We start from the raw sequence: 23,468 nt of genomic DNA, 5'->3' as shown, positions 1-23,468 counted from the left end.
TAAGTTTGATAATTGTAATTATTTCAGTCCGTTTTTAGACTCGAATAAAGACGGCCAGAGCTCGTGCTCTGACCAAAATAAAAATAATTTTTTTTTGATATTTCCCGCGTAGGGGAAATTAACTCATGTAAATGCATGACTATGTTTATGTACATACATACATATGTATATGCATATGTATGTATGTATGTATGTTTGAAAATAGATATTTATTTTTAATTGTGTTTAATCTTGTATGTAGATAGCGCGCCAGATAACTTGCGGTCGAAGTTCAAACTGTAGCGCGAGTTAATTTATTTACTCGTTATGAATAAAATAAATATAATTTTAAGTCAACCAATGAGATTGGTACTGACTGATCCTTTATTCGTTTAATAATTCACAGTATACACATGTACTTAAGTATTGAATATATTAAACTTAAACTGTACCTTTACAAGTGGTATACAGAACTTGTTACTCGGCAGTCGATAATGATAAAGTGACTTCGAGGCTATTGTTCCAGTTGCTTATATAGGCTATGCTCTTCGCTGCTCATACTATTGAGATGCTAGTTGTTTACTAGTAAATAACTATTTGGGTTGTTATTGTTTGTTGTACTGATAGTGCGCTTCTATTGTTCTAAGATAAAGTTGTTTTGATGATTTTTCTTTAATGTTTACTGAAAGATAAGGTTGTGGTTAAAGGTTAAAGTATTAACTCTCCCCTCTCTTGTGAAGAATAGATCTCCTGATCTATACTTGAGTCTTGAGTAGATGAGTCATTCCTACACGTTCTATGGTAGCGTTGTAGTTTCTTAGATATACAGTTGTTTGATAAATTATATATAGTTTGAATATTACAAATATACTTAATCCTAGGACTACAAGTACTCCTATAGTTATGAACATATTCTTGATTGGGTGTTCTTCAAATGGTATTAAAATTTGTTTAATTTTTTAATGTTGTCAAATTGATATTCGTTTTCTGATTTCAATATTTCAAGAATGTGAATTCTTTCGTTTCCATTAGCTATAATATAATCTTTAATTTCTTGTTCCTGGTTGTGGAATACTTCTGAGTCAATAATAATTGTTTCATTAAATTGTATTAAATTCGATCCTTCAATTGATTTTCCGTTTAAAATATGTTTTCCTTGTAATACGACACTACCATGTCCTAAATCTATAATAGGTGCGTTATTTTCTTGGATAACATTACAAAGGGCTTCGTAACCTTTGATCATTGGTATTGTACAATTGTCATTAGGTTCTTGTTTACAAATATATTTCTTAAATTACTTTTGCATTTAGAGGCTAATATTATTTTATCTCCACATTTACTTACGATTTTATTCATATCCAAAATGCCTTGACGATAGGATAATGGAGTAACTTTGTATGTTGTGCACTTCTTTTCAATGACTGGATATTTATAAATTACAATGAAAGTGTCGTCTAATCTACCTACATGCGTGTCTGCATATTCGAGTATGTCAATAACCGGTATACTAGTTTGTCCCTTTCCTAATATCCTTTCAATCTCGTCCGTATTTATTGCTGCTGAATAAAAATTTCCGTTATTCGCGAAATTAATTGTCATAGTTAAGTCAAATAACTCCTTGTATAATTCCTGCAATACAACTTTTTGTTTAATTGTCTTAATATTAAATGTTTTCATCATTATTTCAAAGTTGGAATTAATTTGTCTTTGTTTGTTATTATTTTCAATTATGTCGTTGAGTATTGTTTTAATTTCAATCAGGTCGACGTGGTCTGGGACTCCTGTGATAAATTTCAAAATCGATCCTAAGAAATCAAGAGATCTTGGGCGTCTGGCTCGTCCATTATTCAGTAGTTGTTTTCTGAGGATTTCTATTCTGTTGAACAATGCTGTTTCTGTTGCGTCTTCACTAGGCATCTCTCCTTTATGTTCGGCGATTTTGTAGTATGGTTTAAGTATTTTGCTTAAGTTCGTCATATGGAATAGGTACTCATGTTCTTGATACAAAAATGATGGGTCAGTCTCGGTTAACACGTACTTGCGATCTTGTAAGTCGGTTATTTCCTGAGCTAAGGATGTTGCTAGGATTAATGTTAGCGTTATCATCATCATTGTTTCTGAGGTTGTCCTTGTGTACGATCTTCCCCTCCGTTGTTAAAATTGTGTCCTCACGATTCTCTTGTACGGTTTTCTTCAAATAGCGTGGATTTGTTTTATTTCGTCGGTTTTGTTTCACATAAACTGTTTGTCCTGTTTTATATTCCTTTTGTGTTCGTTTTTTATTGTGGTATGATAGCATATACTCCTGCTTATTTTCGATCAGTTCTTTTATTCCTTCAGTCTTGCTCCTTTCAAAAAATAATTCGATAGGTTTCCTTTTTGTGACGGAATGTATTGTCGTATTGTATTCCTTGATTGTCGTTGAATAGTTCTTCAGTCGCAGTTGATTTATTTTGTTTAATGCGCATTCTAGTAATTTCCAGAATGGTTGTATGCAGCCGTTCAACTTGAGCGTTCGATGTTGAATGGTTTGCTGCGGTCATTGAATGTTCAATATATAGCCGTTGGAATAGAGCTTTTGCTGCTATGCTATTAAATATAGTCTCGTTATCAGTCATTAGTTTATTACAAAATGGGAATATTTGTATGAGTACTTCCTCTAATATTTTGTAGAATTCTCTTTTGTCGTTTAATTTTCTCAAATATGCGTATTTTGAGAATCTATCTATACATGAGAGATACATTGTTTTATCGATTTCAAATATGTCCATTTTTTATATTTGGCCAATAGCAAGTTTCTAGTATCTCTAATGTATTATTTTTTGCGTTTCTATGTGCTCTTTCATGCGTATGTTTAATTATATTTTCTCTATCCTCTTCACTCGTAATGTCCTTTAATAGATTTTGACAAAAAACCGTTTTCTTTATATTAAATGAAGAGTTTATAATATCATGAATTTCATACCAGGTTTCTAGTGTAGTGTGAAATGCGGTCGTGATATTGGGTTTGATAATTTTCGTTAGTGTATCTATCAAGTCTTGTGATGTGATGTAATTAACATAAAATCTCTCGTGGTTTGCAAAAATTGTTGCTCTTTCTAATGCATTTTGTTCACATTTTTTTATCACAATTTGTGTTTTAAATTGGTTCAGTGGAGCGCTGACATCTTTAATTCTGATTGACGAGGATGATTCCTGCGAGTGTATTGAGTCGTTCGTTGTTACGTTTACTTGACGGCTGAGTGCGTCGGCTACTACATTTAAATCTCCTTTAATATATGTAATTTTTGCTCCGTATTCTTCTATACAATTTTTCCATCGTTTTAGTTTTGAATTTGGGTTGTCCTCTGATATTGAAAAAATTAGGGATTGATGATCGGTGTAAATAGTAGTATTACTAGTGAGACCATACAGATAATTCCTAAGTTTCTTCAGTGCCCAAACGATTGCCAACATTTCTTTTTCGTTTGTTGAGTAATTCTGTTCAGTTCGCGTTAATGTACGTGAAATGAATGCTATAGGTTTCTTGCCTTGTGACAATACAGCTCCAATTGCATGATTGCTTGCGTCTGTAGTCAAATAAAATCCTTTTCCAAAATCTGGTTGGGATAATTCTATTTGTTCTTTTAGTTTATTTTTTAGTGTTTCAACTGCTTTAAGTGCTTCGTCATCTAATTTTACATGTACTGAGCTACTTTTATTCTTTGAAATATTACCATTCTCTCCTCGTAGGTAGAGTGTTAATGGTTTCGTTATGGATGCAAATCCTTTTATAAATTTTCTATAATATGAGGTCATTCCCAAGAAAGATCTTAAGTCTTTCAAATTTGTAGGGGTTTTGTAACTATCTATAGCTTCTATTTTTCCTGGATCTACTGTAATTCTACCGTTTTTAATTATATGTCCTAAAAATTCTGTCTGTCTTTGAAAAAATTTTGACTTTTCATCCGAGATTTTCATATTGGCTGCGTGTAAAGTATTATATTGGTGATATCTTTCATATGTTGTTCAGGGTTAGCTGAATATATTAGGACATCATCTATATACACGTATGCGCATACTCCTATGAATGGTCTGAGGAAGTCGTCAACGCATCTTTGAAAGATCGACGGTGCGTTTTTCAGTCCAAATGGTAGTCGTAGAAATTCATATTTGGCATTATTTATTGAAAATGCTGTTTTTTTCCCTGTCTTCTTTTTTTATTTTAATTTGATGAAATCCTGATTCTAAATCTAGCGTCGTGAAGTATTGTGCTTCTCCTAGGTTTTGGAGCATCATGGTGATGTCCGGAATGGGATATCTATCAGCGATTGTTTACGCATTTAACTTCTGGAAGTCAATAACCATGCGTCTTTTTGGGTTGCCTTGCTCGTCATTCCCTTTTTTAGAAACTGTCCATATGGTTGAATTGTACGGGCTTTTGCTTGGCTGTATTATTTCATTATCTAATAATTTTTTTATTTCAGTTTCTACAAATGCTCTATCCGCTTGGGGGTATGGATACTGTCTGACCCAAATAGGATTATTGGTTTCTGTTCTGATTTCTGCCTCTACTGTAGTTACGTAGGGTAATGTTTTCACTCTGGTCATTTCTTTTCATTAATTCAGTTATTTCTTTTTTTATACATTTCTTCTCCTATCATATAATTTATTCTTGTTAATTTATTCTTTTTCACAATTAATACATTTCTTTCGGTATCTATCATTGCTTTCATTTGCTTTAAACCTCTAATTCCTATCAAGAAATCGAAATCTTGTAAGGTATCGAGTTCTAAAAATTCCATACTGAATCCTATTATATTCACTTTTAATTAATGATTTACCGTGTAAAGTAGCGGCTTGTTTTTTACCTTCTACTTCTATCCTTTTTGTGTGAGGGAATTTTGGATTAACATAATTTTCTTCTGCACCACTATCAATTAAAAATATACACTGAGTTACCTTCTTCTGTGGTCCTTACAAGCGTTGGTAACCCATGCCTTAGAATAAAAAATATTCTTCCTGTTCGTATTCTGTATTTGATTGTTGATCGTGTGTAATTTGGTTGATCCGTTGATTCTTCGGTTGTGTATTCGTTTGTATCCCAATGCACCTGCTACCTTCTTAAATGGATTTTGATAATCCTGTCGAGGCTGCGGATTTCGTGGTGGTTGTTGCTGATTCTTGTTGTAACCTTGTCTCGTTGGTCTACGGAATATGGTAGATGAATTGATATCCATTGGTTCAACTGGGGGTTGTTGTTGATAAGAATAATTATTCTGATGATGATTGCTGAAATTATGATTCTGATGATGGTTGTATCGTGGAATGTACTCGAGGTTCTGATGGCGTGAATCATGTTGCATTGTACGGGCGATACTGTAGGCATCTGCTAATGTTGTGCAGGCTCGTGCATAGATGGCATTCTTGATAGCTACACTTCTCAGTCCAGTGACGAATGTTCTGATTGCTTTAGCTTGGATTTCTTGTGTCAATACTTGGATTATTCGTTCTTCCTTGTGTGTCATCTCAATCTTGGATAGCACTACATTCAATGCGTGGTTCAGATTGTCATAATATACATGCAGTGGTAGTTCTTTTTGTTGTATTTTCATCATATCTTCCTCCAGAACGTGTATTGGTCGTTTGTCGGCATAGGAATCGTCTAGCCTATCGATGATGTCTTGGAAGTTTCTCTTTACGTTGTGGTTGATCAGGATCTGTGTTGCTTTGCCAGTAATTTTTCCTCTGATCATTATTAATGCTTGGGCATATATATTATGTCCTTCGAATTGTCGTATGTCTTCCATTAATGTGGTTGCTACTTTCCTCCAATTCCTGTATTCGTTGTAATCACCATTAAGTTGTGTTAGTGTTTTAAACATATTCAGATCCACTTCTTCTGGTCTGGTGTAAGAACATATTTGTTCTGTTCGTTGTGGAATGGTTGCACTTCTTCCTAATTGTAGTTCGGATAACTGTCGTTGCAGATCGGCGACTACGTGGGTTAATGCAATTAAATTTGCTTGTTCTGTCATCTTGCTGGTTTATTTGTTGATTTATTTTACTAAAAATCGGTCTCCAGTTGTATTAGGTTTTTTATGTGAATCCCTTTTGATTGACGTTGTTTGGGATGATGCACTGGTAAACTTCTTGGATGGTTTAAATGAATCCTTTTTTTGTTTCCAGGGACTAGGTTCTTCCCTTTCAGACAGACTGACTAAGGATATTATTGATGATCCTTTTTTGTTGCTGCCCCACGTTGGGCGCCTGTTAATTTATTTACTCGTTATGAATAAAATAAATATAATTTTAAGTCAGCCAATGAGATTGGTACTGACTGATCCTTTATTCGTTTAATAATTCACAGTATACACATGTACTTAAGTATTGAATATATTAAACTTAAACTGTACCTTTACAAGTGGTATACAGAACTTGTTACTCGGCAGTCGATAATGATAAAGTGACTTCGAGGCTATTGTTCCAGTTGCTTATATAGTTATGCTTATCGCTGCTCATACTATTGAGATGCTAGTTGTTTACTAGTAAATAACTATTTGGGTTGTTATTGTTTGTTGTACTGATAGTGCGCTTCTATTGTTCTAAGATAAAGTTGTTTTGATGATTTTTCTTTAATGTTTACTGAAAGATAAGGTTGTGGTTAAAGGTTAAAGTATTAACTCGCGCGAGATAGGTGTTGCAAACGGAAAAACTTGGTGATCGAAAAAAAGAGAATGTTGATGTGCGGCGCAGTATCGAATCGAAAAGTAAAAGTGCGGCTTGTATAGGTCGAATGTTGATAGCGAATGGTTTGTAACGAAGTGAGCCTGCTTTCCCGATGCCAATCCTTTTTGGATTGGCGTACAGATGTGTTGAGTTGTGCAGTAGTGTCATCAGCCGTGGTGAATTACACTGTATCATTAGGATGCGCCAGTTTTACCGGGTAGAGGAGGTGGATGCTTAACTCATTTAAACAAATTGTTTTTCGGCTTTGCTGATAAGTATGCATGTTCAATGATATTTGAACACACACATGTTGTTTGATTTGTAAGATCAAACGTTAAAACTTAAATAAGATTCTTTAGATCCTTACCACTGGTGGGGGGAAAATAAAGACCTTATTCAAGCTGAGAAATATTTCATTATAATTTTATTTTTAAACTAGCTGACCCCGCAGCCGTTGTCCTGCGTGAAATTATGTGTTTTGAAATGAAAAGAAAGTTAAATTTATCATTTCATTTTTTTTTTTCAATGTAACGCAGCCTGATAAACAACATTTTTTGGTTTCTGTTCCGGTGTACAGAAAAGATGGTTTTCCAACTCGTGAGCACGCCACGTATATCGTGTCGTGTGAAAAACATAGCATTTTCAAATGTATGCCACACACTATGCGACTATCCTTGTGTCTTGTTGATTGTCATCTCAAATGCAATTTTCTCTGGAAACGGAATACGTTTGAACTGAAATGGCAAATCGTTAGAACTTAAAGGAATTCGAAGAATCAAGCATTCTGCCCTCTTGTATTCGATAGCGCAGATTGCGAAGCATCATAACGACAGATCCAAGTTTGAGACGCAAATGATGCGGTGGCATACCAAGCCTCTCCAAAGAGTTTACAAATTCCACTGGATAATTCACGGTCTCCCGGAATTTAACTTTGAATCTTCCAGTTTAAGTCAACAACATCTTAAGGAATCGTAGTTACGATTTTTTGGCCAATGTTCGGATAAACATTCGTGATGAGTTCATCTTTCGTGAATTAATAAACGGCGGATGGAATTGATATCGAACTACCGGAAGTATCAACCGGAATTGACCCATTTCCAATTTTTTGCGAAGACGATGTAAAATGTCTTCGGCAATGTCATTTTTGTTCGTATCCCATAATTGATCATAGCGAAAAGTGTGCGAACTTCATTTGCATTTGAAGTAGCTATCGCATCGTCCATCGTTTGACTCCAGTGATTATCATGTTCCAGCAATTGTAATTGCTGGCTTACTACTTCTCCAAACACCGTACCTTTCACAGTACGCAATGACACAAATGAAGTTGAACCGCGTACATTAATCAATATCAACCGAAGGTAGAAGCAATCGTCTTTTGCGGGTGCATTGTGTAAATTTGCCCTAATGCATTAGTTGAGAACACACCTGGATGTCCATCTACTGGTTGGCCTTGCTTTCTGTGTAACTATTTCTCGACGATGCATTCCATATATAATGCCAAGGCATTTCCGAATAGAACAATATTCTCGCAAACGGATTACTGACGAAAGTTGGGAAAAACTCGTAAATGTTAATTTTGTTGCTGGCGGTGTTTTCACTGGCTGTACTGTATTCTCGGGGTTGAAAAACACTCTTTGGCCATTCCCCAAATTAACTGCAAGACGCACAGCAGTCGGAAAACGTGCATGAATTGCAAAAATAAATATCCTGCAAAGCGCTTTACTACAGTTCACCTATCGACCCTATCGTTCAAGACCAATAACCGCCATGTTGCTTCCTTTGGTGACGTACTTACAAACGTATTTTATCGATTACACCAAATTGCAATACTCAACATTGATATGAGAAATGATTTCATCAATTTGATCTGGTGTATCCACCATCCCTATCCAAAGAAGAATGTGTGCGTGCGGCAAACCTCTTTTTTGCTACTCAACAGAATACATCCAGCATCTAACAGCATCATATACTTATACCATACATTGCTTCAAGATAAAGTCCATTAAACATTGCAGCTGTGTTGCAAAAGTGACGAAAAGAGGGCCGACCTAGCGCGACCTCGTCGTGGCTTCGTAACAAATTTCAATATGCAATTGATCACATTATGTGAAACACACATAAGGTTTTCACTAAATAATTTTCAATAATTTTTCTTTCACAAATAATTCACAAATCAAAATATTGAAAAACAAAACAAACAAAAATTGAAAAAAAAAATTGTGTGGAAAAAAGTTACTTTTTGGAATTATCCAATTTTCCGACTTTTCCTCATGAAAAGTGTAATGTACATATGTATTTTCATTTCTAAACCTTTCTCAATCCACAGCGAACAACCTCTGAAATTTTCATTAAAATTGGTGTAGCCGTTCTCTTAGCGTTACTAACAAACAAACATTTATTCGTTTGTATGGGAAAAAGAAAAGGGCTGTCTTTAGGGGGTTTCCGGCAATTATTCGAATTTTTCTTGCCGTAAAAGCCATCCTTGAACTTCAACGAACATTTTAAAAAAATAATTGGCAAAATTGGTCGAGGCGTTGTTGAGTTATGCGCTTAACAACACATTTTGCGATTCATTTTTATATACTATGTATGTATATGTCCATGAGATTTTCATTGCTTATATACTATTTTAGAAAACTATCTTAAATAACTAAATATATGTGTAAGTGTGTACGTTTGTATGTATTGCGCACTACATGGGGTCCCTGCCGACCATGAGTGGGTAAAAACCAGTGAATCAGTAGGTAAACATTTTTTAATTCCTTCTTTTAAAATTTCAAACAAAACTTTTTAATTTTTCAATTTTTTATTTTATTTTATACATATTCACATAAAATTTATTACAATTTATATAAATAAAAATATATCGAATTTAAAAAAATAATTAATATCTGAAAAAAAAAATTATTAAAGAGAAACATTATTGATACCTGAAAATAAATAATAATAACATCTGAAAGAAAAGATAAATATTATTTGATCATTTAAAACATAAAACAAACATTTGTTTTCACATATTATATTGGATTGTGCAGGCCGCCTTAAAGGCATAAAATAAATACATACATATGTATATATATATGTATTTATTTTTGCGTATCATATTGGACTGCGCAGTCAAATTTCAAAGTACACACACTTATTTTCACATACTTCCTTAACAATTTATATTTGCTGCTTCTGATGATATTGCTACTGCTGCTATATAGAATTCAGTTCTGATTTCCAATGCTATAAAAACAAATTAAGTAATTACTTGCATATTATTTAAAAAAAATCACATAAAAATCATTCACTTACCTTCTTGTTGTACGAGCCTCCTTTACGATGGTACGATCACGAATGACATGCGTCTTTCAATCGTTTTTTATTACCCTTTTTGGGATTTTCTTTTGGCACTATTGACAATTACGTTTTCTCCTTCGCACTCATTCAAATAAATCAAGAAATGAAAGGAACTTTTTTTCATTGCAAAAAATAACCCGAAAATGTGCGTTGGTGTTAGTGCATAGAGAAAAAATGTGTAGTTGTATTGAAATATTTGACACGAGTGGGTAGCCGTGGTTGTTTTTAACTATATAATTTAATACATGTGTTCGTGTGTCTTTAATGTTATCTGATCTGTAACTTTATGACTTATCTTTACCCATGCATTTCTATTATTATTTGATGCGCATTGCATGTAAATGCATGATTATGTTTATGTACATATGTATGTATGTATATTAATATACATATAAATAGTTATTTATATTTAGTAGAATTTCGGCTACGCTGGCTAGGTCATGTTGTCCGAATGGACGAAAACACTCCAGCTCTGAAAGTATTCGACGCTGTACCCGCCGGGTGAAACAGAGGAAGAGAAAGACCTCCACTCCGTTGGAAGAACCAGGTGAAGAAGGACCTGGCTACGATTGGAATATCCAATTGGCACCACGTAGCGAAAAGAAGAAACGACTGGCGCGCTGTTGTTAACTCGGCTATAATCGCGTAAGCGGTGTCTACGCCAATTAAGAAGAAGAATTTCGGCTTTACTGATAAGTAAGCATGTTCAATGGTATTTGAACATATAGCCGGGAAAGAAATGATTATTTAAAAAAATTAGTGGACTGTATATGATATGTATGTATGTATACAATATTTCTTATATTATCTTATTTAATATAACGACATGTTCAATTTTGAACATTCTCCCGGAACGCAAAAGTGACTGCTGGAAAGGTGACAACAGCTTGCGTTCCTGTCATGGTCGACAACAAAGTGACGTTCACGATGACTATGTGCCAGAGAGCTGCATTGGGTGTGTTCGAACCTGTTCGAACCTGTTCGATCACCCTCATTAAAAAACGAGCACGAGCGAGCGCCACACTCGGCAGCAATGAGTTCGATCGAGTGGCACACCCGGCAGCTGCTTTCTGTGTGTTCGAGTCTGTTTGATCATACTCTCTTCAAAACGATCACAAGCGAGTGTCCACACTCGACACCCGCAGCTAACCCGAAATGTGTTCAACTATTGCCACGGATACTCGTACAGAACACGGGTGTAGAAGAAGTGTATCACATTTTTCTGAGCAAAAATATGAGAAATTATTAAGGTTGTATACACTCTAACAGTCAATATTATTGAAATACAGCATTTAAACTATATGTATGCATGTATCAAAGGAATGATGCATTTTAAAATTAAAAATATATTTGCATGACCATAACATAAGACCCAGTTAAGAATCAGAGAAGAATAATGTTAGTTGCTTTTTTACATGCATACGTGTGTTTCCAAGCAGTGTGACTAGACTGCAACTGCATTTTGTGTTTCGGGAAAAACCAATTAATAAAGAGAGTGGCTAGTGTAGATATACATTCATACTTACTTAAATAATCATTGCGCTTGCTATGACACTATACATATATTAACAGGTCAGTTAAGTGAAGAAAGTAGGCAAAACCCATTTGCGCCACTTCAAATTCTGCAAATTTCTTGGAATTGTGGCGAAACTGCAACTGCACACTCATTTGGGTTGGCCTGAACAGCTAATTTAGAGTGCAGCTGCAGTTTCATTATAATAGTTTTTGTAGTTTTTTACTATATGATCGCACATAATATTCAAGCTGTATGTAGGCATACCTACTTCCTCCACTTAACCTACCTGCTAATGTAGAAAGTATCATAGCGAGCGCAAGGAGTATGTATGTATGTAAATCCTCCACATCGACGTGTTCGCCATACGATGCACCTATCTTTATGAAGAATTTCACAAGTTTTATAAAGCCTGAGCCTTGCACAACCGAAAATGGTCGGCAGTCTTCAACAACCCAGGATATAAATTTTTTTACAGCTTCATTCTTGTCTTCCACCGTGACGGTTCTTAATTCTTGCGATGTTTTAATCTTTCTGCAGCATGGGTGACGAATTAGGTTAGACGTCTGACCATTGTAATATTTCAATATTTTTAAGTAAGTGCGGCAGTAAAAAAAACCATATAAAACCAAACCAACAAAAAATATTCCATACGAAACTTCGGCCTTTGCGCTTACCAGACAAGCTGTAACTGCCATTCGCAATTTTGCAACCAATAGAATCTTCTTTTTCGGCCATTATTTTCAATAAATATCATGTAATACGTATCATATAAAATTCTTAACACTCACAAAGCAAATTAATCAACTGTACTGACGATTACACATAAACAAAAAATGCTTTGCACACTCGAGCTTAAACTCGGACCCTCGAACATATTGATCCGCAAAACACCCGAACCCAAACAAACACGTATGAACGACAATCGAGTGTTGTGATCAACACGTTCGTCTGCGCACAGTCGCTAACGAGCAATCCTTCTGCTCGTTGAAAGAAAGCGATACAAGCCGGTTTTGGGTAAGTGTTCGAGTGTGCACGGAAATTGTGTCCGTTGCAGATCTCTGCTATGCGCCTTCTTGTGTTGTATTAGTGATAGCTTTCTCGTAACTATTTGTTGATATTCGAATCCTGTCGGGATTTCTTCTTTTACATCGGACGACGATCAAAGGTATACGATTTTAAGGTTATTTATTTGCATCTTTGTATACTCTTCTGCACTGATTCCGTCCTTCGGTGATTGTTGTACTTGTTTTGTCGCGGGACATCCCATCCTTTTATTCAGTGGCTTTAAATTCTACGTCTTCATTTGGCTCTTCGTCAGGTAGATCAGAGTCCAGTGTTGAATTGGCAACCGATATAAAATCCTTTGAGGCATTGGATACGGTCGGATATATTTTATCAAGTTGTGTATTGATAACTTTGGAATAGCTAGTTTCATCTTCCGTCTTATATGATTCAGCATTATTTTCCAAAATGTGGTCGATATCTTCAGCTTCGTCCTCATCTTCAAACGATTTCGTCTGGACTTCACTTTCTCACATTTCTCCAAAATGTGAGCCTGCCAGAAGAGACATGAAATTCTGAGATTCCTCAGTTTTTGAAAGTTTATGAAGTTCTTCAACTTCAACTTCATTTTCGTTTTTGCTTTCTTCGTTTACTTCTGCTGTTTCTTCCTCAGCAGAAGACAGATATATGCATGATAGATAAAAGATTGGAACTTTTGGAAATCCGAGTCAAAACGGTACAAAATTTCAGGTTCTTTTTCTATTGTAAAATTTTCAAACAGGACATCACGCTGAAGAGAACTATAACTAATTTCGGGCTCTCCTTCTTGTAATCTCGCTTTACAAAGTTTGAGATTTTGGAAATACTCCGGCGCGCCGTTATTTCAAAATACAAATTTCCAATTTCAAGAAAAATGTTTGAAAAGTATTTTGTGTGAAAATTGTGCATTTGAAGAAACACAATTTTTAAAAGTTTGACATCATCACTTTTTATTGCAGTGATTTTGTGAAGATCATCCATTACTTTTCTGAGGAGTTGAATTTTGCTCTTGAATATGAAGATTCCAAAACTCAAATCAAATGTATCTGATTTGTATTTATTTGTCATGTCAGATTTTGTTGGACAAAGTGTTGGACGTATGCAACACCGTTTCGGATAAATCCGCTTGGGCATCCAGAAATTTGTTCCTGTTTATACCGATGATTTTTTCCGCAACACTTTTCGTATCTGTGTAACTGCTGGTATTCTCCAAAGAAATCTTTGGCGGTATATTGATTTGGTCGCCTAGTTGACCTTGCTGTGCCTCGACTCACAGCCGCTGAATATTTCTTGGATAGCAGTTAGATCACTGCGTTTAGTCTCTGCTAAAACGGCTTATGTGATCAGTTTAATATGCGGGAATATACACCTGTCTTACAATTTAATTTTGCCTATATATGTATTAATAACAGGGCTTACTTTATTTTATTTGCCTTTATAATATCAGGGCTTTTTAAATTTGGCTAAGCTCTTTTTTTTAGGCTCGATAGGACCAAATGTTTAAACTCAACAAAGATTTTATCAAACCTTACCACTGGTGGGGGGAAATGAAAAGACCTTCACTGAGCTGAGAATTATTTCATTCTGATTTTTATTTGGTATTTTCATTGCTTATTTACTATTTTAGACAACTATCTTAAATAACTAAATATATGTGTATGTGTATATGTTTGTATGCATTGCACACTACATGGGGTTGTTTTTTACTATACAATTTAATACATGTGTGTGTGTCTTTAATGTTGTCTGATCTGTAACTTTATCCATCCATTTTTATTATTATTTGATGCGCATTACATTTATGTACATACGCATGTACATATGTATATTAATATATAAATAGATATTTATATTTAGTAGAATTTCGACTTTACTGATAAGTAAGCATGTTCAATGGTATTTGAACACATGAATTGCATTGTATAGTTAAAAACAACCCCATGTGGTGTACAGTACATACCCATATATTTAATTAGATAAGTAAGACTTCAAAAATAGTATATAAGGCTTACAAATATCAAAATAAAATTAGAATGAAAGATTTCTCACTAAAGAAAAGACTTTCTCATTTACCCCCACCAGTGGCAAGGTTGATAAAATCTTTATTGAGTTAAAACAGAATGTCCGCATTGTCATGCTCTCAAATTCAAAAATGAGCCATCTGGGATGTGTTGCGCGTCAGGAAAAGTGCAACCACCTGAAATTAAAACACCAACTGAACCATTGAACGGTTTACTTATCGGCACGGATCCAGACTCTAACGTATTCCTAAGTCAATTCGAACATTAAATTCATGTTTTCAAATGACATCGTTTGGAGCAACAGAAGTAGTTCGAAATACTAATGCTAATGGTCAACAATACAATTCTACATTCAAAATCAGAGACCAGGTTTATCATAAAATGGGCTCATTGCTGCCAATGCCAAACGAACCACATAAATTTTTACAAATCTACTTCATGGGCGGCGAGGGTTTCGGAAGCGCATTTGCTAATTGCGTGAATGCGCATTGTGACTATAATAACATGGATTCATTTTTTGCTAGGCGCATCGTTAACGACTTGGACGCTTTATTGAACGGGCACAATGAAATATTCAAATCGAACATGCACAAATTACAGCGCGATAATAACGCTATTGTCATTAATCCTGATAAAACACCAGCTGGAGAACATATTCGTAGATTCAATGGACCTGTTGTACAGAAAATATTCTTCAAAATGCTTCTTCCTAATTAAAATTTTTTTCCTCAATACATTTCTTAATTCTAATCTCTTAACTATGTACATATCAGAGAACTGCAACGAGTAATAAAATTTTGTGTATACATACTTAAGTACTGATCCGTTACTCTACTGATTCTGTCAGTTCGGTTCATGTACACTAGGGTGGGTCGATTCCGGACTTTTTTCGATTCGGGATTTCTAATAGTGCGGAAAAAATGTCTTAGTACTTCCTGATTCCAATGCAACTTTTTGTTTTGAGATCGGATTGCATCTTCAACCCCAACTCCGGCCTTGAAATTTCGGGAATTAGCCTAAAATCGTGAAATTGTCTACCTAGCGCCTGAAATACGCATCTCATGGCAAAATGTATAAGACAAAAGTTATTTGTCACGTCATTTGCTACCGAAATGGTTGTGATCATGGCCGTAGGACGAACCGTTCCCGAGATACGAGCGAAAATGCGGCGCGCAACAGATCAGAGGAGAGAAACAAAAGCACTAAAATGTGGCAGGAGTGGTGGAATTCCTCACCCAAAGGGCGCTGGACCCATCGACTCATACCGGACATCCACACGTGGATACACAGACGACATGGGGACCTAGACTTTTATCTGACCCAAATTCTTATTGGTCACGGGTGCTTTAGAAGCTACCTTTTCAGATTCCACAATGACATTAGTCCGTACTGTCCGACGTGTACAGAGTATATAGAAGACTCTGAACATGTACTATTTCACGTTTCACTATCCCACGTTTCTCAAATACAAGGGAAAAACTAAAAACCACACTCGGTGGTAGTTTTACGGTCGAGAAACGACACACATGTGTCAGTCGACAGATAAATGGAAAGCTGTTAGCGAAGCGTCAGCATTCATAATGACAAAACTAAGACATTTTCAACAGACAAGGCGTCCGTCAGTCCGCGTAATAGAGGAGACATAATTGTCCTGTCCCTCCCACGAAGTAATACCTAATCGGTGGTTTCGTCGGAGAGTCTTGAGTTGGGAGTAGGTTAGGTTTAGCGGATTAAAGTTCCGCACCTCGGCTTTCGATGCTTCCCCCTAAAAAAAAAAAAAAATGCATAAAAACTTCAATTTTAAAAATAAAATTGAACTGGACATATATACTTATGTTTATTACACTATTTCTCTTCGTTCTCGCTCTCTGGGTTTAGTTTTTTCCTTTTTTCGGCGTTATTGCTGTGTGTGCTGGATTTCTCTCTCGTGCTTTATGTTCCTTGTTGTTTTTTTCTTTATTTTCATTAAATCGCGCCCGCTGTTAGTTTTTAGAGAGTTTTGTGTTAGTTGTGTTTCACTTATTTAGTTGCGTCCGTTTGTTTCGCGGCCGTTTATTATAATTTATTTGCACTGTATGAGTATCTTGTGCTCTGTATCTTTCTTTTGCCTTTCAAAGAGGCTCGAAGGACCATTTGTTTATTTGTATTCCTTTTGTTCACCCTGATGTCGGTGATATACTCACTTGCACTTGCACCTGGAATATTCAAATCGCAAATGTTTTTTAAATAAAAAAAGGAGTATTTTACTTTCAAATGAATATTTTTTTTGTATTTCTTTATTCTTTTTTTTTTCAATGCTTATTTTGTATTCACACAAAATGTTCTTCTTTTTTGTACAAAATTTTATTAGCACTTTGGTTTCACTTAACAATGTTATGCATGTTTCACTAATGTTATGCAGCGTTGCTTCGACGGACGTACTAATGGCAAAAACCTTCGAGGTCACAGGTAAAAACGAAAAAAAAGCAACCATTCCGATCTGACCAATCCTTTTGTATCGGTTGTAGGTGGTGAAAAAAGCGAAGTGTTGGTGTGTAATGTGGTTGGCATGATGTGTAGCTGTATTGGGTTGTGTGACACAACATACCAAGTGTGAAGTGTAAACTGCTATCTTCCGAATGAGATTCCTGCCCAGCGGCAGTGGCGGCGGAAGGTAATAATGGTGATTCGCGTGCACAGCTCTTTTGTGAAAGATTTGATGTGCTATCACTATTGGATGGACTTAGTGTATGCAGGACATTTGCTCATTTGCACGTCGTCGACAACGTCTGCGCTGACCTTTTGGGTTGCGAGAGAGGAGAGATAACCTTAAAGTGTTTTCTTCTTATTATGAAATTCTGAAATTATTTTACCTCAATTGTGGCGCTTCCAGCGCGGGTATATCCAATATTTCCAACGTACTCGCATCCGTATTCGGTACATTTAGGTAAATATACATATATTAAACCTATAAACTGCTTTTGCGCGATCTCTTGCAGATCTTCCTGCGTTAGGACCTGCCGTTGCATGCCCTCGGCTGTGTCGTTCTCTGATGGCGCTGTGCCCAGCGCAACAAATGCATCAGTCTTCACTGTAGCTAATAGCAATTGGTTCTCATTTAGATTAAGGCGTACGGCAATCGAATGTAACAAAGCGGCATTCGCTTCCCTTGACGGCGCATTTACCAGATGTGGCCCATCCAATTGCATTTTCGCCACATTAACTATGTATACATTCCATGTGACGCCACCCGGTTTGTAAATCTCAAATTCTTGTCCTTCCTTTTTGGTTTCTAGCAAAAATTTCAATGGTCCGTCTGTTTGTTAATGCAATTTGCTGAGCGTTGGATCGCTGATGTGCTCCAACGATTGATAAATCTGTTCGCCCATATCATTGTAAACAACTAGACGACAACGTGATAGCGGTGCAAATTTCTCCACATTCAACATCTAATAGGCGGACTCCAGCACTGGACTCCAGAAATTCTGGATTGTAGAAACTGACGCGCGGTTTGATCAGCTTTGTACGGACAAGTCGAAGACGACAACACCGTGACGTGCACTGCTGCGCGGTACACGTGTCTTCTCTTTCTGATGCAATTTCGGTAAGAGCTGATTGATATGTTCGGAGAATTCGTTGCTTTTAGTCGCGTGTTCATTGCTTTGTGCATTTATTTGACGGTACATCAGCATATATGCATTGGTACTTGAGCTGTAAACGCTGGAGTAGTAGGCGCTACTGGAACCGCCACCAAATGACTTCTCAATATCCTCCTCAGTAATCTATAAAAATGGGGTTATGTATATATTAGCAAACAAGTAAGAAAGTGCTAAGCGCAGCAAAATATATTAATTTCGATATTTATATCCTACACTATATATGTATGTATATATAAGCGATCAGTGAGAACAGTTGAGTCGATTTAGCCATGGCCGCGAACTCACTTTTCTTTCTTTTAGTGAGTTTTGTGTTAGTTGTGTTTTACTTATTTAGTTGTGTCCGTTTTTTTCGCGCCCGTTTATTATAATTTATTTGCACTGTTAATATCTATGTACATATATGAGTATCTTGTACTCTGTATTTTAATTTTTTTTTTGGGACAATTTTTTTTCTTTAGGTGCCTTTCAAAGAGGCTCGAAGGACCATTTGTTTAGTTGTATTCCTTTTGTTCACCTTGATGGGTGATATATTCACTTGCACTTGCACTTGCACCTGGAATGTTTAATTCGCAAATTTTTTTTGAAATAAAGAGAGGAAGTATTTCACTTTCTAATTAATATTTTTTTTTTGTGTTATCTTATTCTTGTTTTTCAATGCTTATTTTGTATTCACACAAAATGTTCTTCTTCTGTGCTCAAAATTTTATTAGCACTTTGGTTTCACTTAACAATTTTAAACTTATGTTATGCAGCGTTGCTTCGACGGACGTACCAATGACAAAAACCTTCGAGGTCTCGGGTAAAAACTAAAAATAAGCAACCATTCCGATCTGACCAATCCTTTTGTACCGAAAAAAGCGAAGTGTTGGTGTGTAATGTGGTTGGTATGATGTGTTGCTGTGGTTGTGTGGATGATATGTTGTGTTGTATTGGGTTGTGTGACCTTTTGGTATGTTGTGTGTGGGTTTTGAGCGATGAGTGCTGCTTCTTTATTTTACAAAATATATTCACGTAAATTGGCATTGATTATTCTCCGAAAAAATTCAGATCAAAATTCAGTTCTTATATGGAATTATTTTTATTTGTGAAAGGTACAACCGCAGTTAACATTTTTTCTTGAATCGAGTGGATTCTATGCTGTTACTATAAATTGCTAAGCTGAAAATTAAGATTCAAAATTGTTATATACTTACCACTTACTTTTCGCACCCACTCCGGAAAGAATACTTTTTTTTCTTGTGTTGCCAAATGTTTTCTTTTACTTCGAAAAATGTTCACAGTGGGTTCTTAAGATTAAAAAATATCCCTGGTCGGATACCAGAGGAGAAGTAACAGTGTATGTGTGTAAAATATCGAAAAAAATTAAATGTGAAAATCAATGAACTCCCTGGTCGGATTCCAATGGAGGTTGCAATGAAAAGTTTAAAAAAATTATAAAAAAGAAACTCGAAAAGAGAAATTGGAGATCGGTCTCTGTGGAACAATACCTTGAGCTGCGCGCCGAAGATCTGGTCGATGGCTCCAACGGAAATATGATTTTAGCTGCGCGCCGAAGATACGAAAAAGGAACGTCCGCCGATGTTGACAGATCGTAATTCGTGGTCGAAAGAGGTCGTCCGCTTCCGGGACGAAGGTGATGGGTTAGTAGCTGCGTGTATTGGTGTGTGTGTGGCGTATTCTACTGCTTCCAATGGATGAGTGGTGTGTGAGGAAACTACTGCCCTGCCAACCATGAGCGGGTAAAAAACCAGATAATCAGTGGGTAAGAAAGTGGGTAATCCATAGGGTAATCATGTGTACTTTAAGATAGGCCGAGCGACAATTTTACCCAGTCACGTACGTATACATGTGATCATACATCTTTGTTGCGCTCATTTAACAGTGTCATATAAAAAAGTATATCTGTCCTGCTCTAATACCCCCAATCGACGGCTGATGTAGGGTTGCATTTTCTCTTTTTAAATAGCTGATGCATGGTTGCATTTTAAACAGCAGATGCAGGGTTGCATTTTAAACAGCAGATGCAGGGTTGCATTTTTTGATTCCTACTTTTAAAATTTCTTAAAGTTTCAAACTAAACTTTTTAATTTTCAAAATTTTTATTTTATTTAATTTTTTATATGTTTACAAAAAATTTATTACAATTTCTATAAATAAAAATATATTTAATTTACAAAAATATTTAATCAGGGGTGTTGTGGAATCTGATAGTTGTCGGAATCAGAATTGAAACCGATCAAAAAACGTAGTAGGTGTCATGAATTCAGATATTATTGGTTTGATGTTCGAAACAGAATTTGTATCGGTTTTGGGTGTCATCGAAACCAATTTTATCGGTTTTGCTATCAGAAATAAAACAAGAAGATAATCGCCAACAGATTTGAATTTTCAGTTTATATTTCTGTGTGTTGTTAGACGGTTGACAAAATGTAAGTTAAGAAATTTATTTATTTTATTGTTACGAAGTAATTAACTTTATTTTTGTAGGGGAAAACATAAGAACAGAACGCAAAATACGATTATAATTGAATTTATGGAAAAAAATCCTGATATCTTAAGAGGATTTACGAAACGTAATAAGCCGACGATAGATTCGTTATGGCAGGCATTAACTGAATCCCTTAATGCTGCAGGTCCTCCACACAAAGACGTAAACGGGTGGAAAAAGGTAAGTAATTTTCAGTGAAAATTAAACTGCAATTAAATTAAACTTATTTCTATAGGTTATAACTGAGTGGAAAAGCGAAATCAAAAGGAAATTAGCTCACAACAAAATTGAGAGTCGAGCAACAGGAGGTGGCCCATTTTCAAAATATCAGCTCACTCCAAACGAAGAAACCATTGTGCGTCTTTGTGGCATTTCGCAAACTATAGAAGGCATATTAGGCGTTTCTCTTGGTACCCAACCCGTTAATGAGAATTTAAATATACCAATTGCAGGGGTGAATGTAGATTTGTCTTCCTCATCGCCAGATGAACAAAATATAAACTTGAGTTGTAATGCATCCAATAGACAAAAAGATACCGACGATATACCCTCCACGTCACAAAGGCAACACGAAATAAATGCTAGTGTACCTAAAAGGCAAAAATTAGAAAGTACAGCAGATCGCTTAAAAAGATTTTTGGATGAGGAAGATAAAAAAAATGGAGATATATTGAAAAAATTTGATCAAATAATAGAACTGCAATCTAAAAATGCTAGCAGCTTGAGGCGTATATACCAAGCAATAGAGAGTAATAATAAAACTGTTGGAAGAGCTATTACTGAATTGAAAGATGAGTTTGTAAGTATAAGTACTCAATTACTTAAAGCTATTGTGGAAAAAAATGAGATTAAAAAAGAACAACTAAATCTCGAAGTTCTCAAGTTTGAATACAAAAGACAACGAAATAACGAAAAAAAAGATTAATTATTAAGTATATTATTTAATTAAAGATCCTGGTTGTGAAATATACTTAAAGTACCTGAATTTATAAGGCTGATTTTAGTTTAGTCATGAAGACTGTTATATTTAAAATTAAGAAATAAATTCATTGAGTTACAAAGTATTTGCTATTTCGTCTCTTATTCTCCGGCCTTCGCTCTGCATTGAACCATTATCAGAGTGGAAAAAATTGTCATCGTCAGTCTCATTTGCAAGAATTACTACTTCCTGATTATATTCAATGTTGTAACGTCTGCAGATGTTGTGTAAGGCACAACAGACGTTTACAATTTTAACCACTTTTTCAGGGCGGTAATGTAATGTGGACATTAAACATCGGAAACGGCTCTTTAAAACTCCGATTGTCCTTTCCACAATATTCCGTGCAGCCGTATGTGCTATGTTAAACTTATACTCCATTGAGTTAAACTGTGGATCTCTATAAGGTGTTAACAAAAATGGTTCAATTCCGTAGCCGCAATCGCCCAGCAACCTCAATGAACGCTGCCCACTCTCATACTGTGTACGGAAATATTGTTTAGCGTGACTCATACCCCAGATGAATGCATCATGACTTGAACCGGGATACCGCGCATCAACTGCACGTATTTGCATATCGTTGTCACAAATCTTTTGAAAAAATAAATACATATACATATACAAGTAGGTTTACAAATATGTTTGAATATTAATTTATTGTTTATACTTACTATCATCGCATTTATGCTAAAATATCCCTTTCTGTTAAAATATAAATGCTCATTATCAGGTGGTTTTATTATTTTTATATGTGTTCCATCTATACAACCGACTATTCCGGGTATTTTGTACTTTCCAAAAAAGTGATTTCTTGAAATCAATTTTTCGCTATCATCCATAGAAAGTTTTACCCACTGACCGCAAATGTAATTCTCTAAGAGGCACATCACTTTTGTTAAAATCTGCGACACCGTGCTTCTTGCCAAACTGATACAAGAATCACGGCCTACTCCCCGTTGGTAAGCCCCTTCTGCTAAAAAACGCAGTGTTGCTGCCAATTGAATTATCGGTGGAATAGTCGTGGGCTGCAAATGTGGTTCTATTATATTTAACACCATAATAAATGCGTCTTTATTCAGCCGATAATGTGATATGAATCTGTAAAGTAAGCGCGTAAAGTAACACACAAGTAAATACAAGATAAATTCTACTTACGATTCTCCTGGAGCATCAAGTGGGTTACTATGATCCCTTAATATTTTACGTTTAATTCTTTCATTTCTTTCTTCCTCTAATAAAAGGAAAGCTAATATTGCCGAACTCATTTCAAATTTTATTCAAATTGCATTCACAATATTTGTCACATAAGTAAACAGCTGATTCGAATATTGGTTTTGCATATGTTCGAAAAGACGAAAATCCAATCAGATTCTGTGACACCATTTTAAATCAGAATTGGTTTGCAATTCTGACAGCTAAGCAATTCTGTCTTGGATTTCACAACACCCCTGAATATCTGAAAAAAGATTAATTAAAGAAAAGAATTATTAAAACCTGAAAATAAAAGAGTGGAGAAATATTATAAAAGACAAATACCTGAAAATAAAATAAAGATTATTAATACCTGAAAATAAATAATAATTACATTGAAGAGAGATTAATTGTATAAAATGATAATAATATCTGAAAAAAAGATTATTATTATCTGAAAGAATAAAATATATTAAATACAAATAGAATTTACTCTGAAAGCAAGGATTAATTAAATAAAAATAGTGATAAAATCTGAAAAGAAAGAATAATTAAATAA

General features: G+C 35.3%; 2 protein-coding genes across 2 annotated transcripts; one reads left to right on the top strand and one right to left on the bottom strand.

Moving 5' to 3' along the window:
* Positions 1 to 20,645: 20,645 nt before the first annotated feature.
* On the top strand, positions 20,646 to 21,749 carry LOC120768341. Its single transcript, XM_040094994.1, has 2 exons — positions 20,646 to 20,919; positions 20,975 to 21,749. The coding sequence occupies exons 1-2, from the start codon at positions 20,785 to 20,787 to the stop codon at positions 21,662 to 21,664; spliced, it is 825 nt and encodes a 274-aa protein (XP_039950928.1). The 5' UTR covers positions 20,646 to 20,784; the 3' UTR covers positions 21,665 to 21,749.
* LOC120768340 (putative nuclease HARBI1) lies at positions 21,738 to 23,101 on the bottom strand. The gene is made up of 3 exons (XM_040094993.1): positions 22,874 to 23,101; positions 22,390 to 22,816; positions 21,738 to 22,309 (listed from the first exon to the last, which is right to left on the bottom strand). The coding sequence occupies exons 1-3, from the start codon at positions 22,981 to 22,983 to the stop codon at positions 21,794 to 21,796; spliced, it is 1,053 nt and encodes a 350-aa protein (XP_039950927.1). The 5' UTR covers positions 22,984 to 23,101; the 3' UTR covers positions 21,738 to 21,793.
* Positions 23,102 to 23,468: the final 367 nt, after the last annotated feature.

Source organism: Bactrocera tryoni, chromosome 2 (assembly GCF_016617805.1).
Source record: "Bactrocera tryoni isolate S06 chromosome 2, CSIRO_BtryS06_freeze2, whole genome shotgun sequence".
NCBI classification, from domain to species: domain Eukaryota; kingdom Metazoa; phylum Arthropoda; class Insecta; order Diptera; family Tephritidae; genus Bactrocera; species Bactrocera tryoni.
Note: the sequence above shows the minus strand (reverse complement) of the source record. Positions and strands in the feature narration are given on the sequence as shown.

Coding starts and splice junctions, on each gene's coding strand:
- LOC120768341 (XM_040094994.1), top strand. CDS start 20,785: ATGGAAAAAAATCCTGATATCTTAAGAGGATTTACGAAACGTAATAAG. Junction 20,920..20,974: donor ACGTAAACGGGTGGAAAAAG/GTAAGTAATTTT, acceptor TTATTTCTATAG/GTTATAACTGAGTGGAAAAG.
- LOC120768340 (XM_040094993.1), bottom strand. CDS start 22,983: ATGAGTTCGGCAATATTAGCTTTCCTTTTATTAGAGGAAGAAAGAAAT. Junction 22,817..22,873: donor CTTGATGCTCCAGGAGAATC/GTAAGTAGAATT, acceptor CTTACTTTACAG/ATTCATATCACATTATCGGC. Junction 22,310..22,389: donor TTAGCATAAATGCGATGATA/GTAAGTATAAAC, acceptor TTTTTTCAAAAG/ATTTGTGACAACGATATGCA.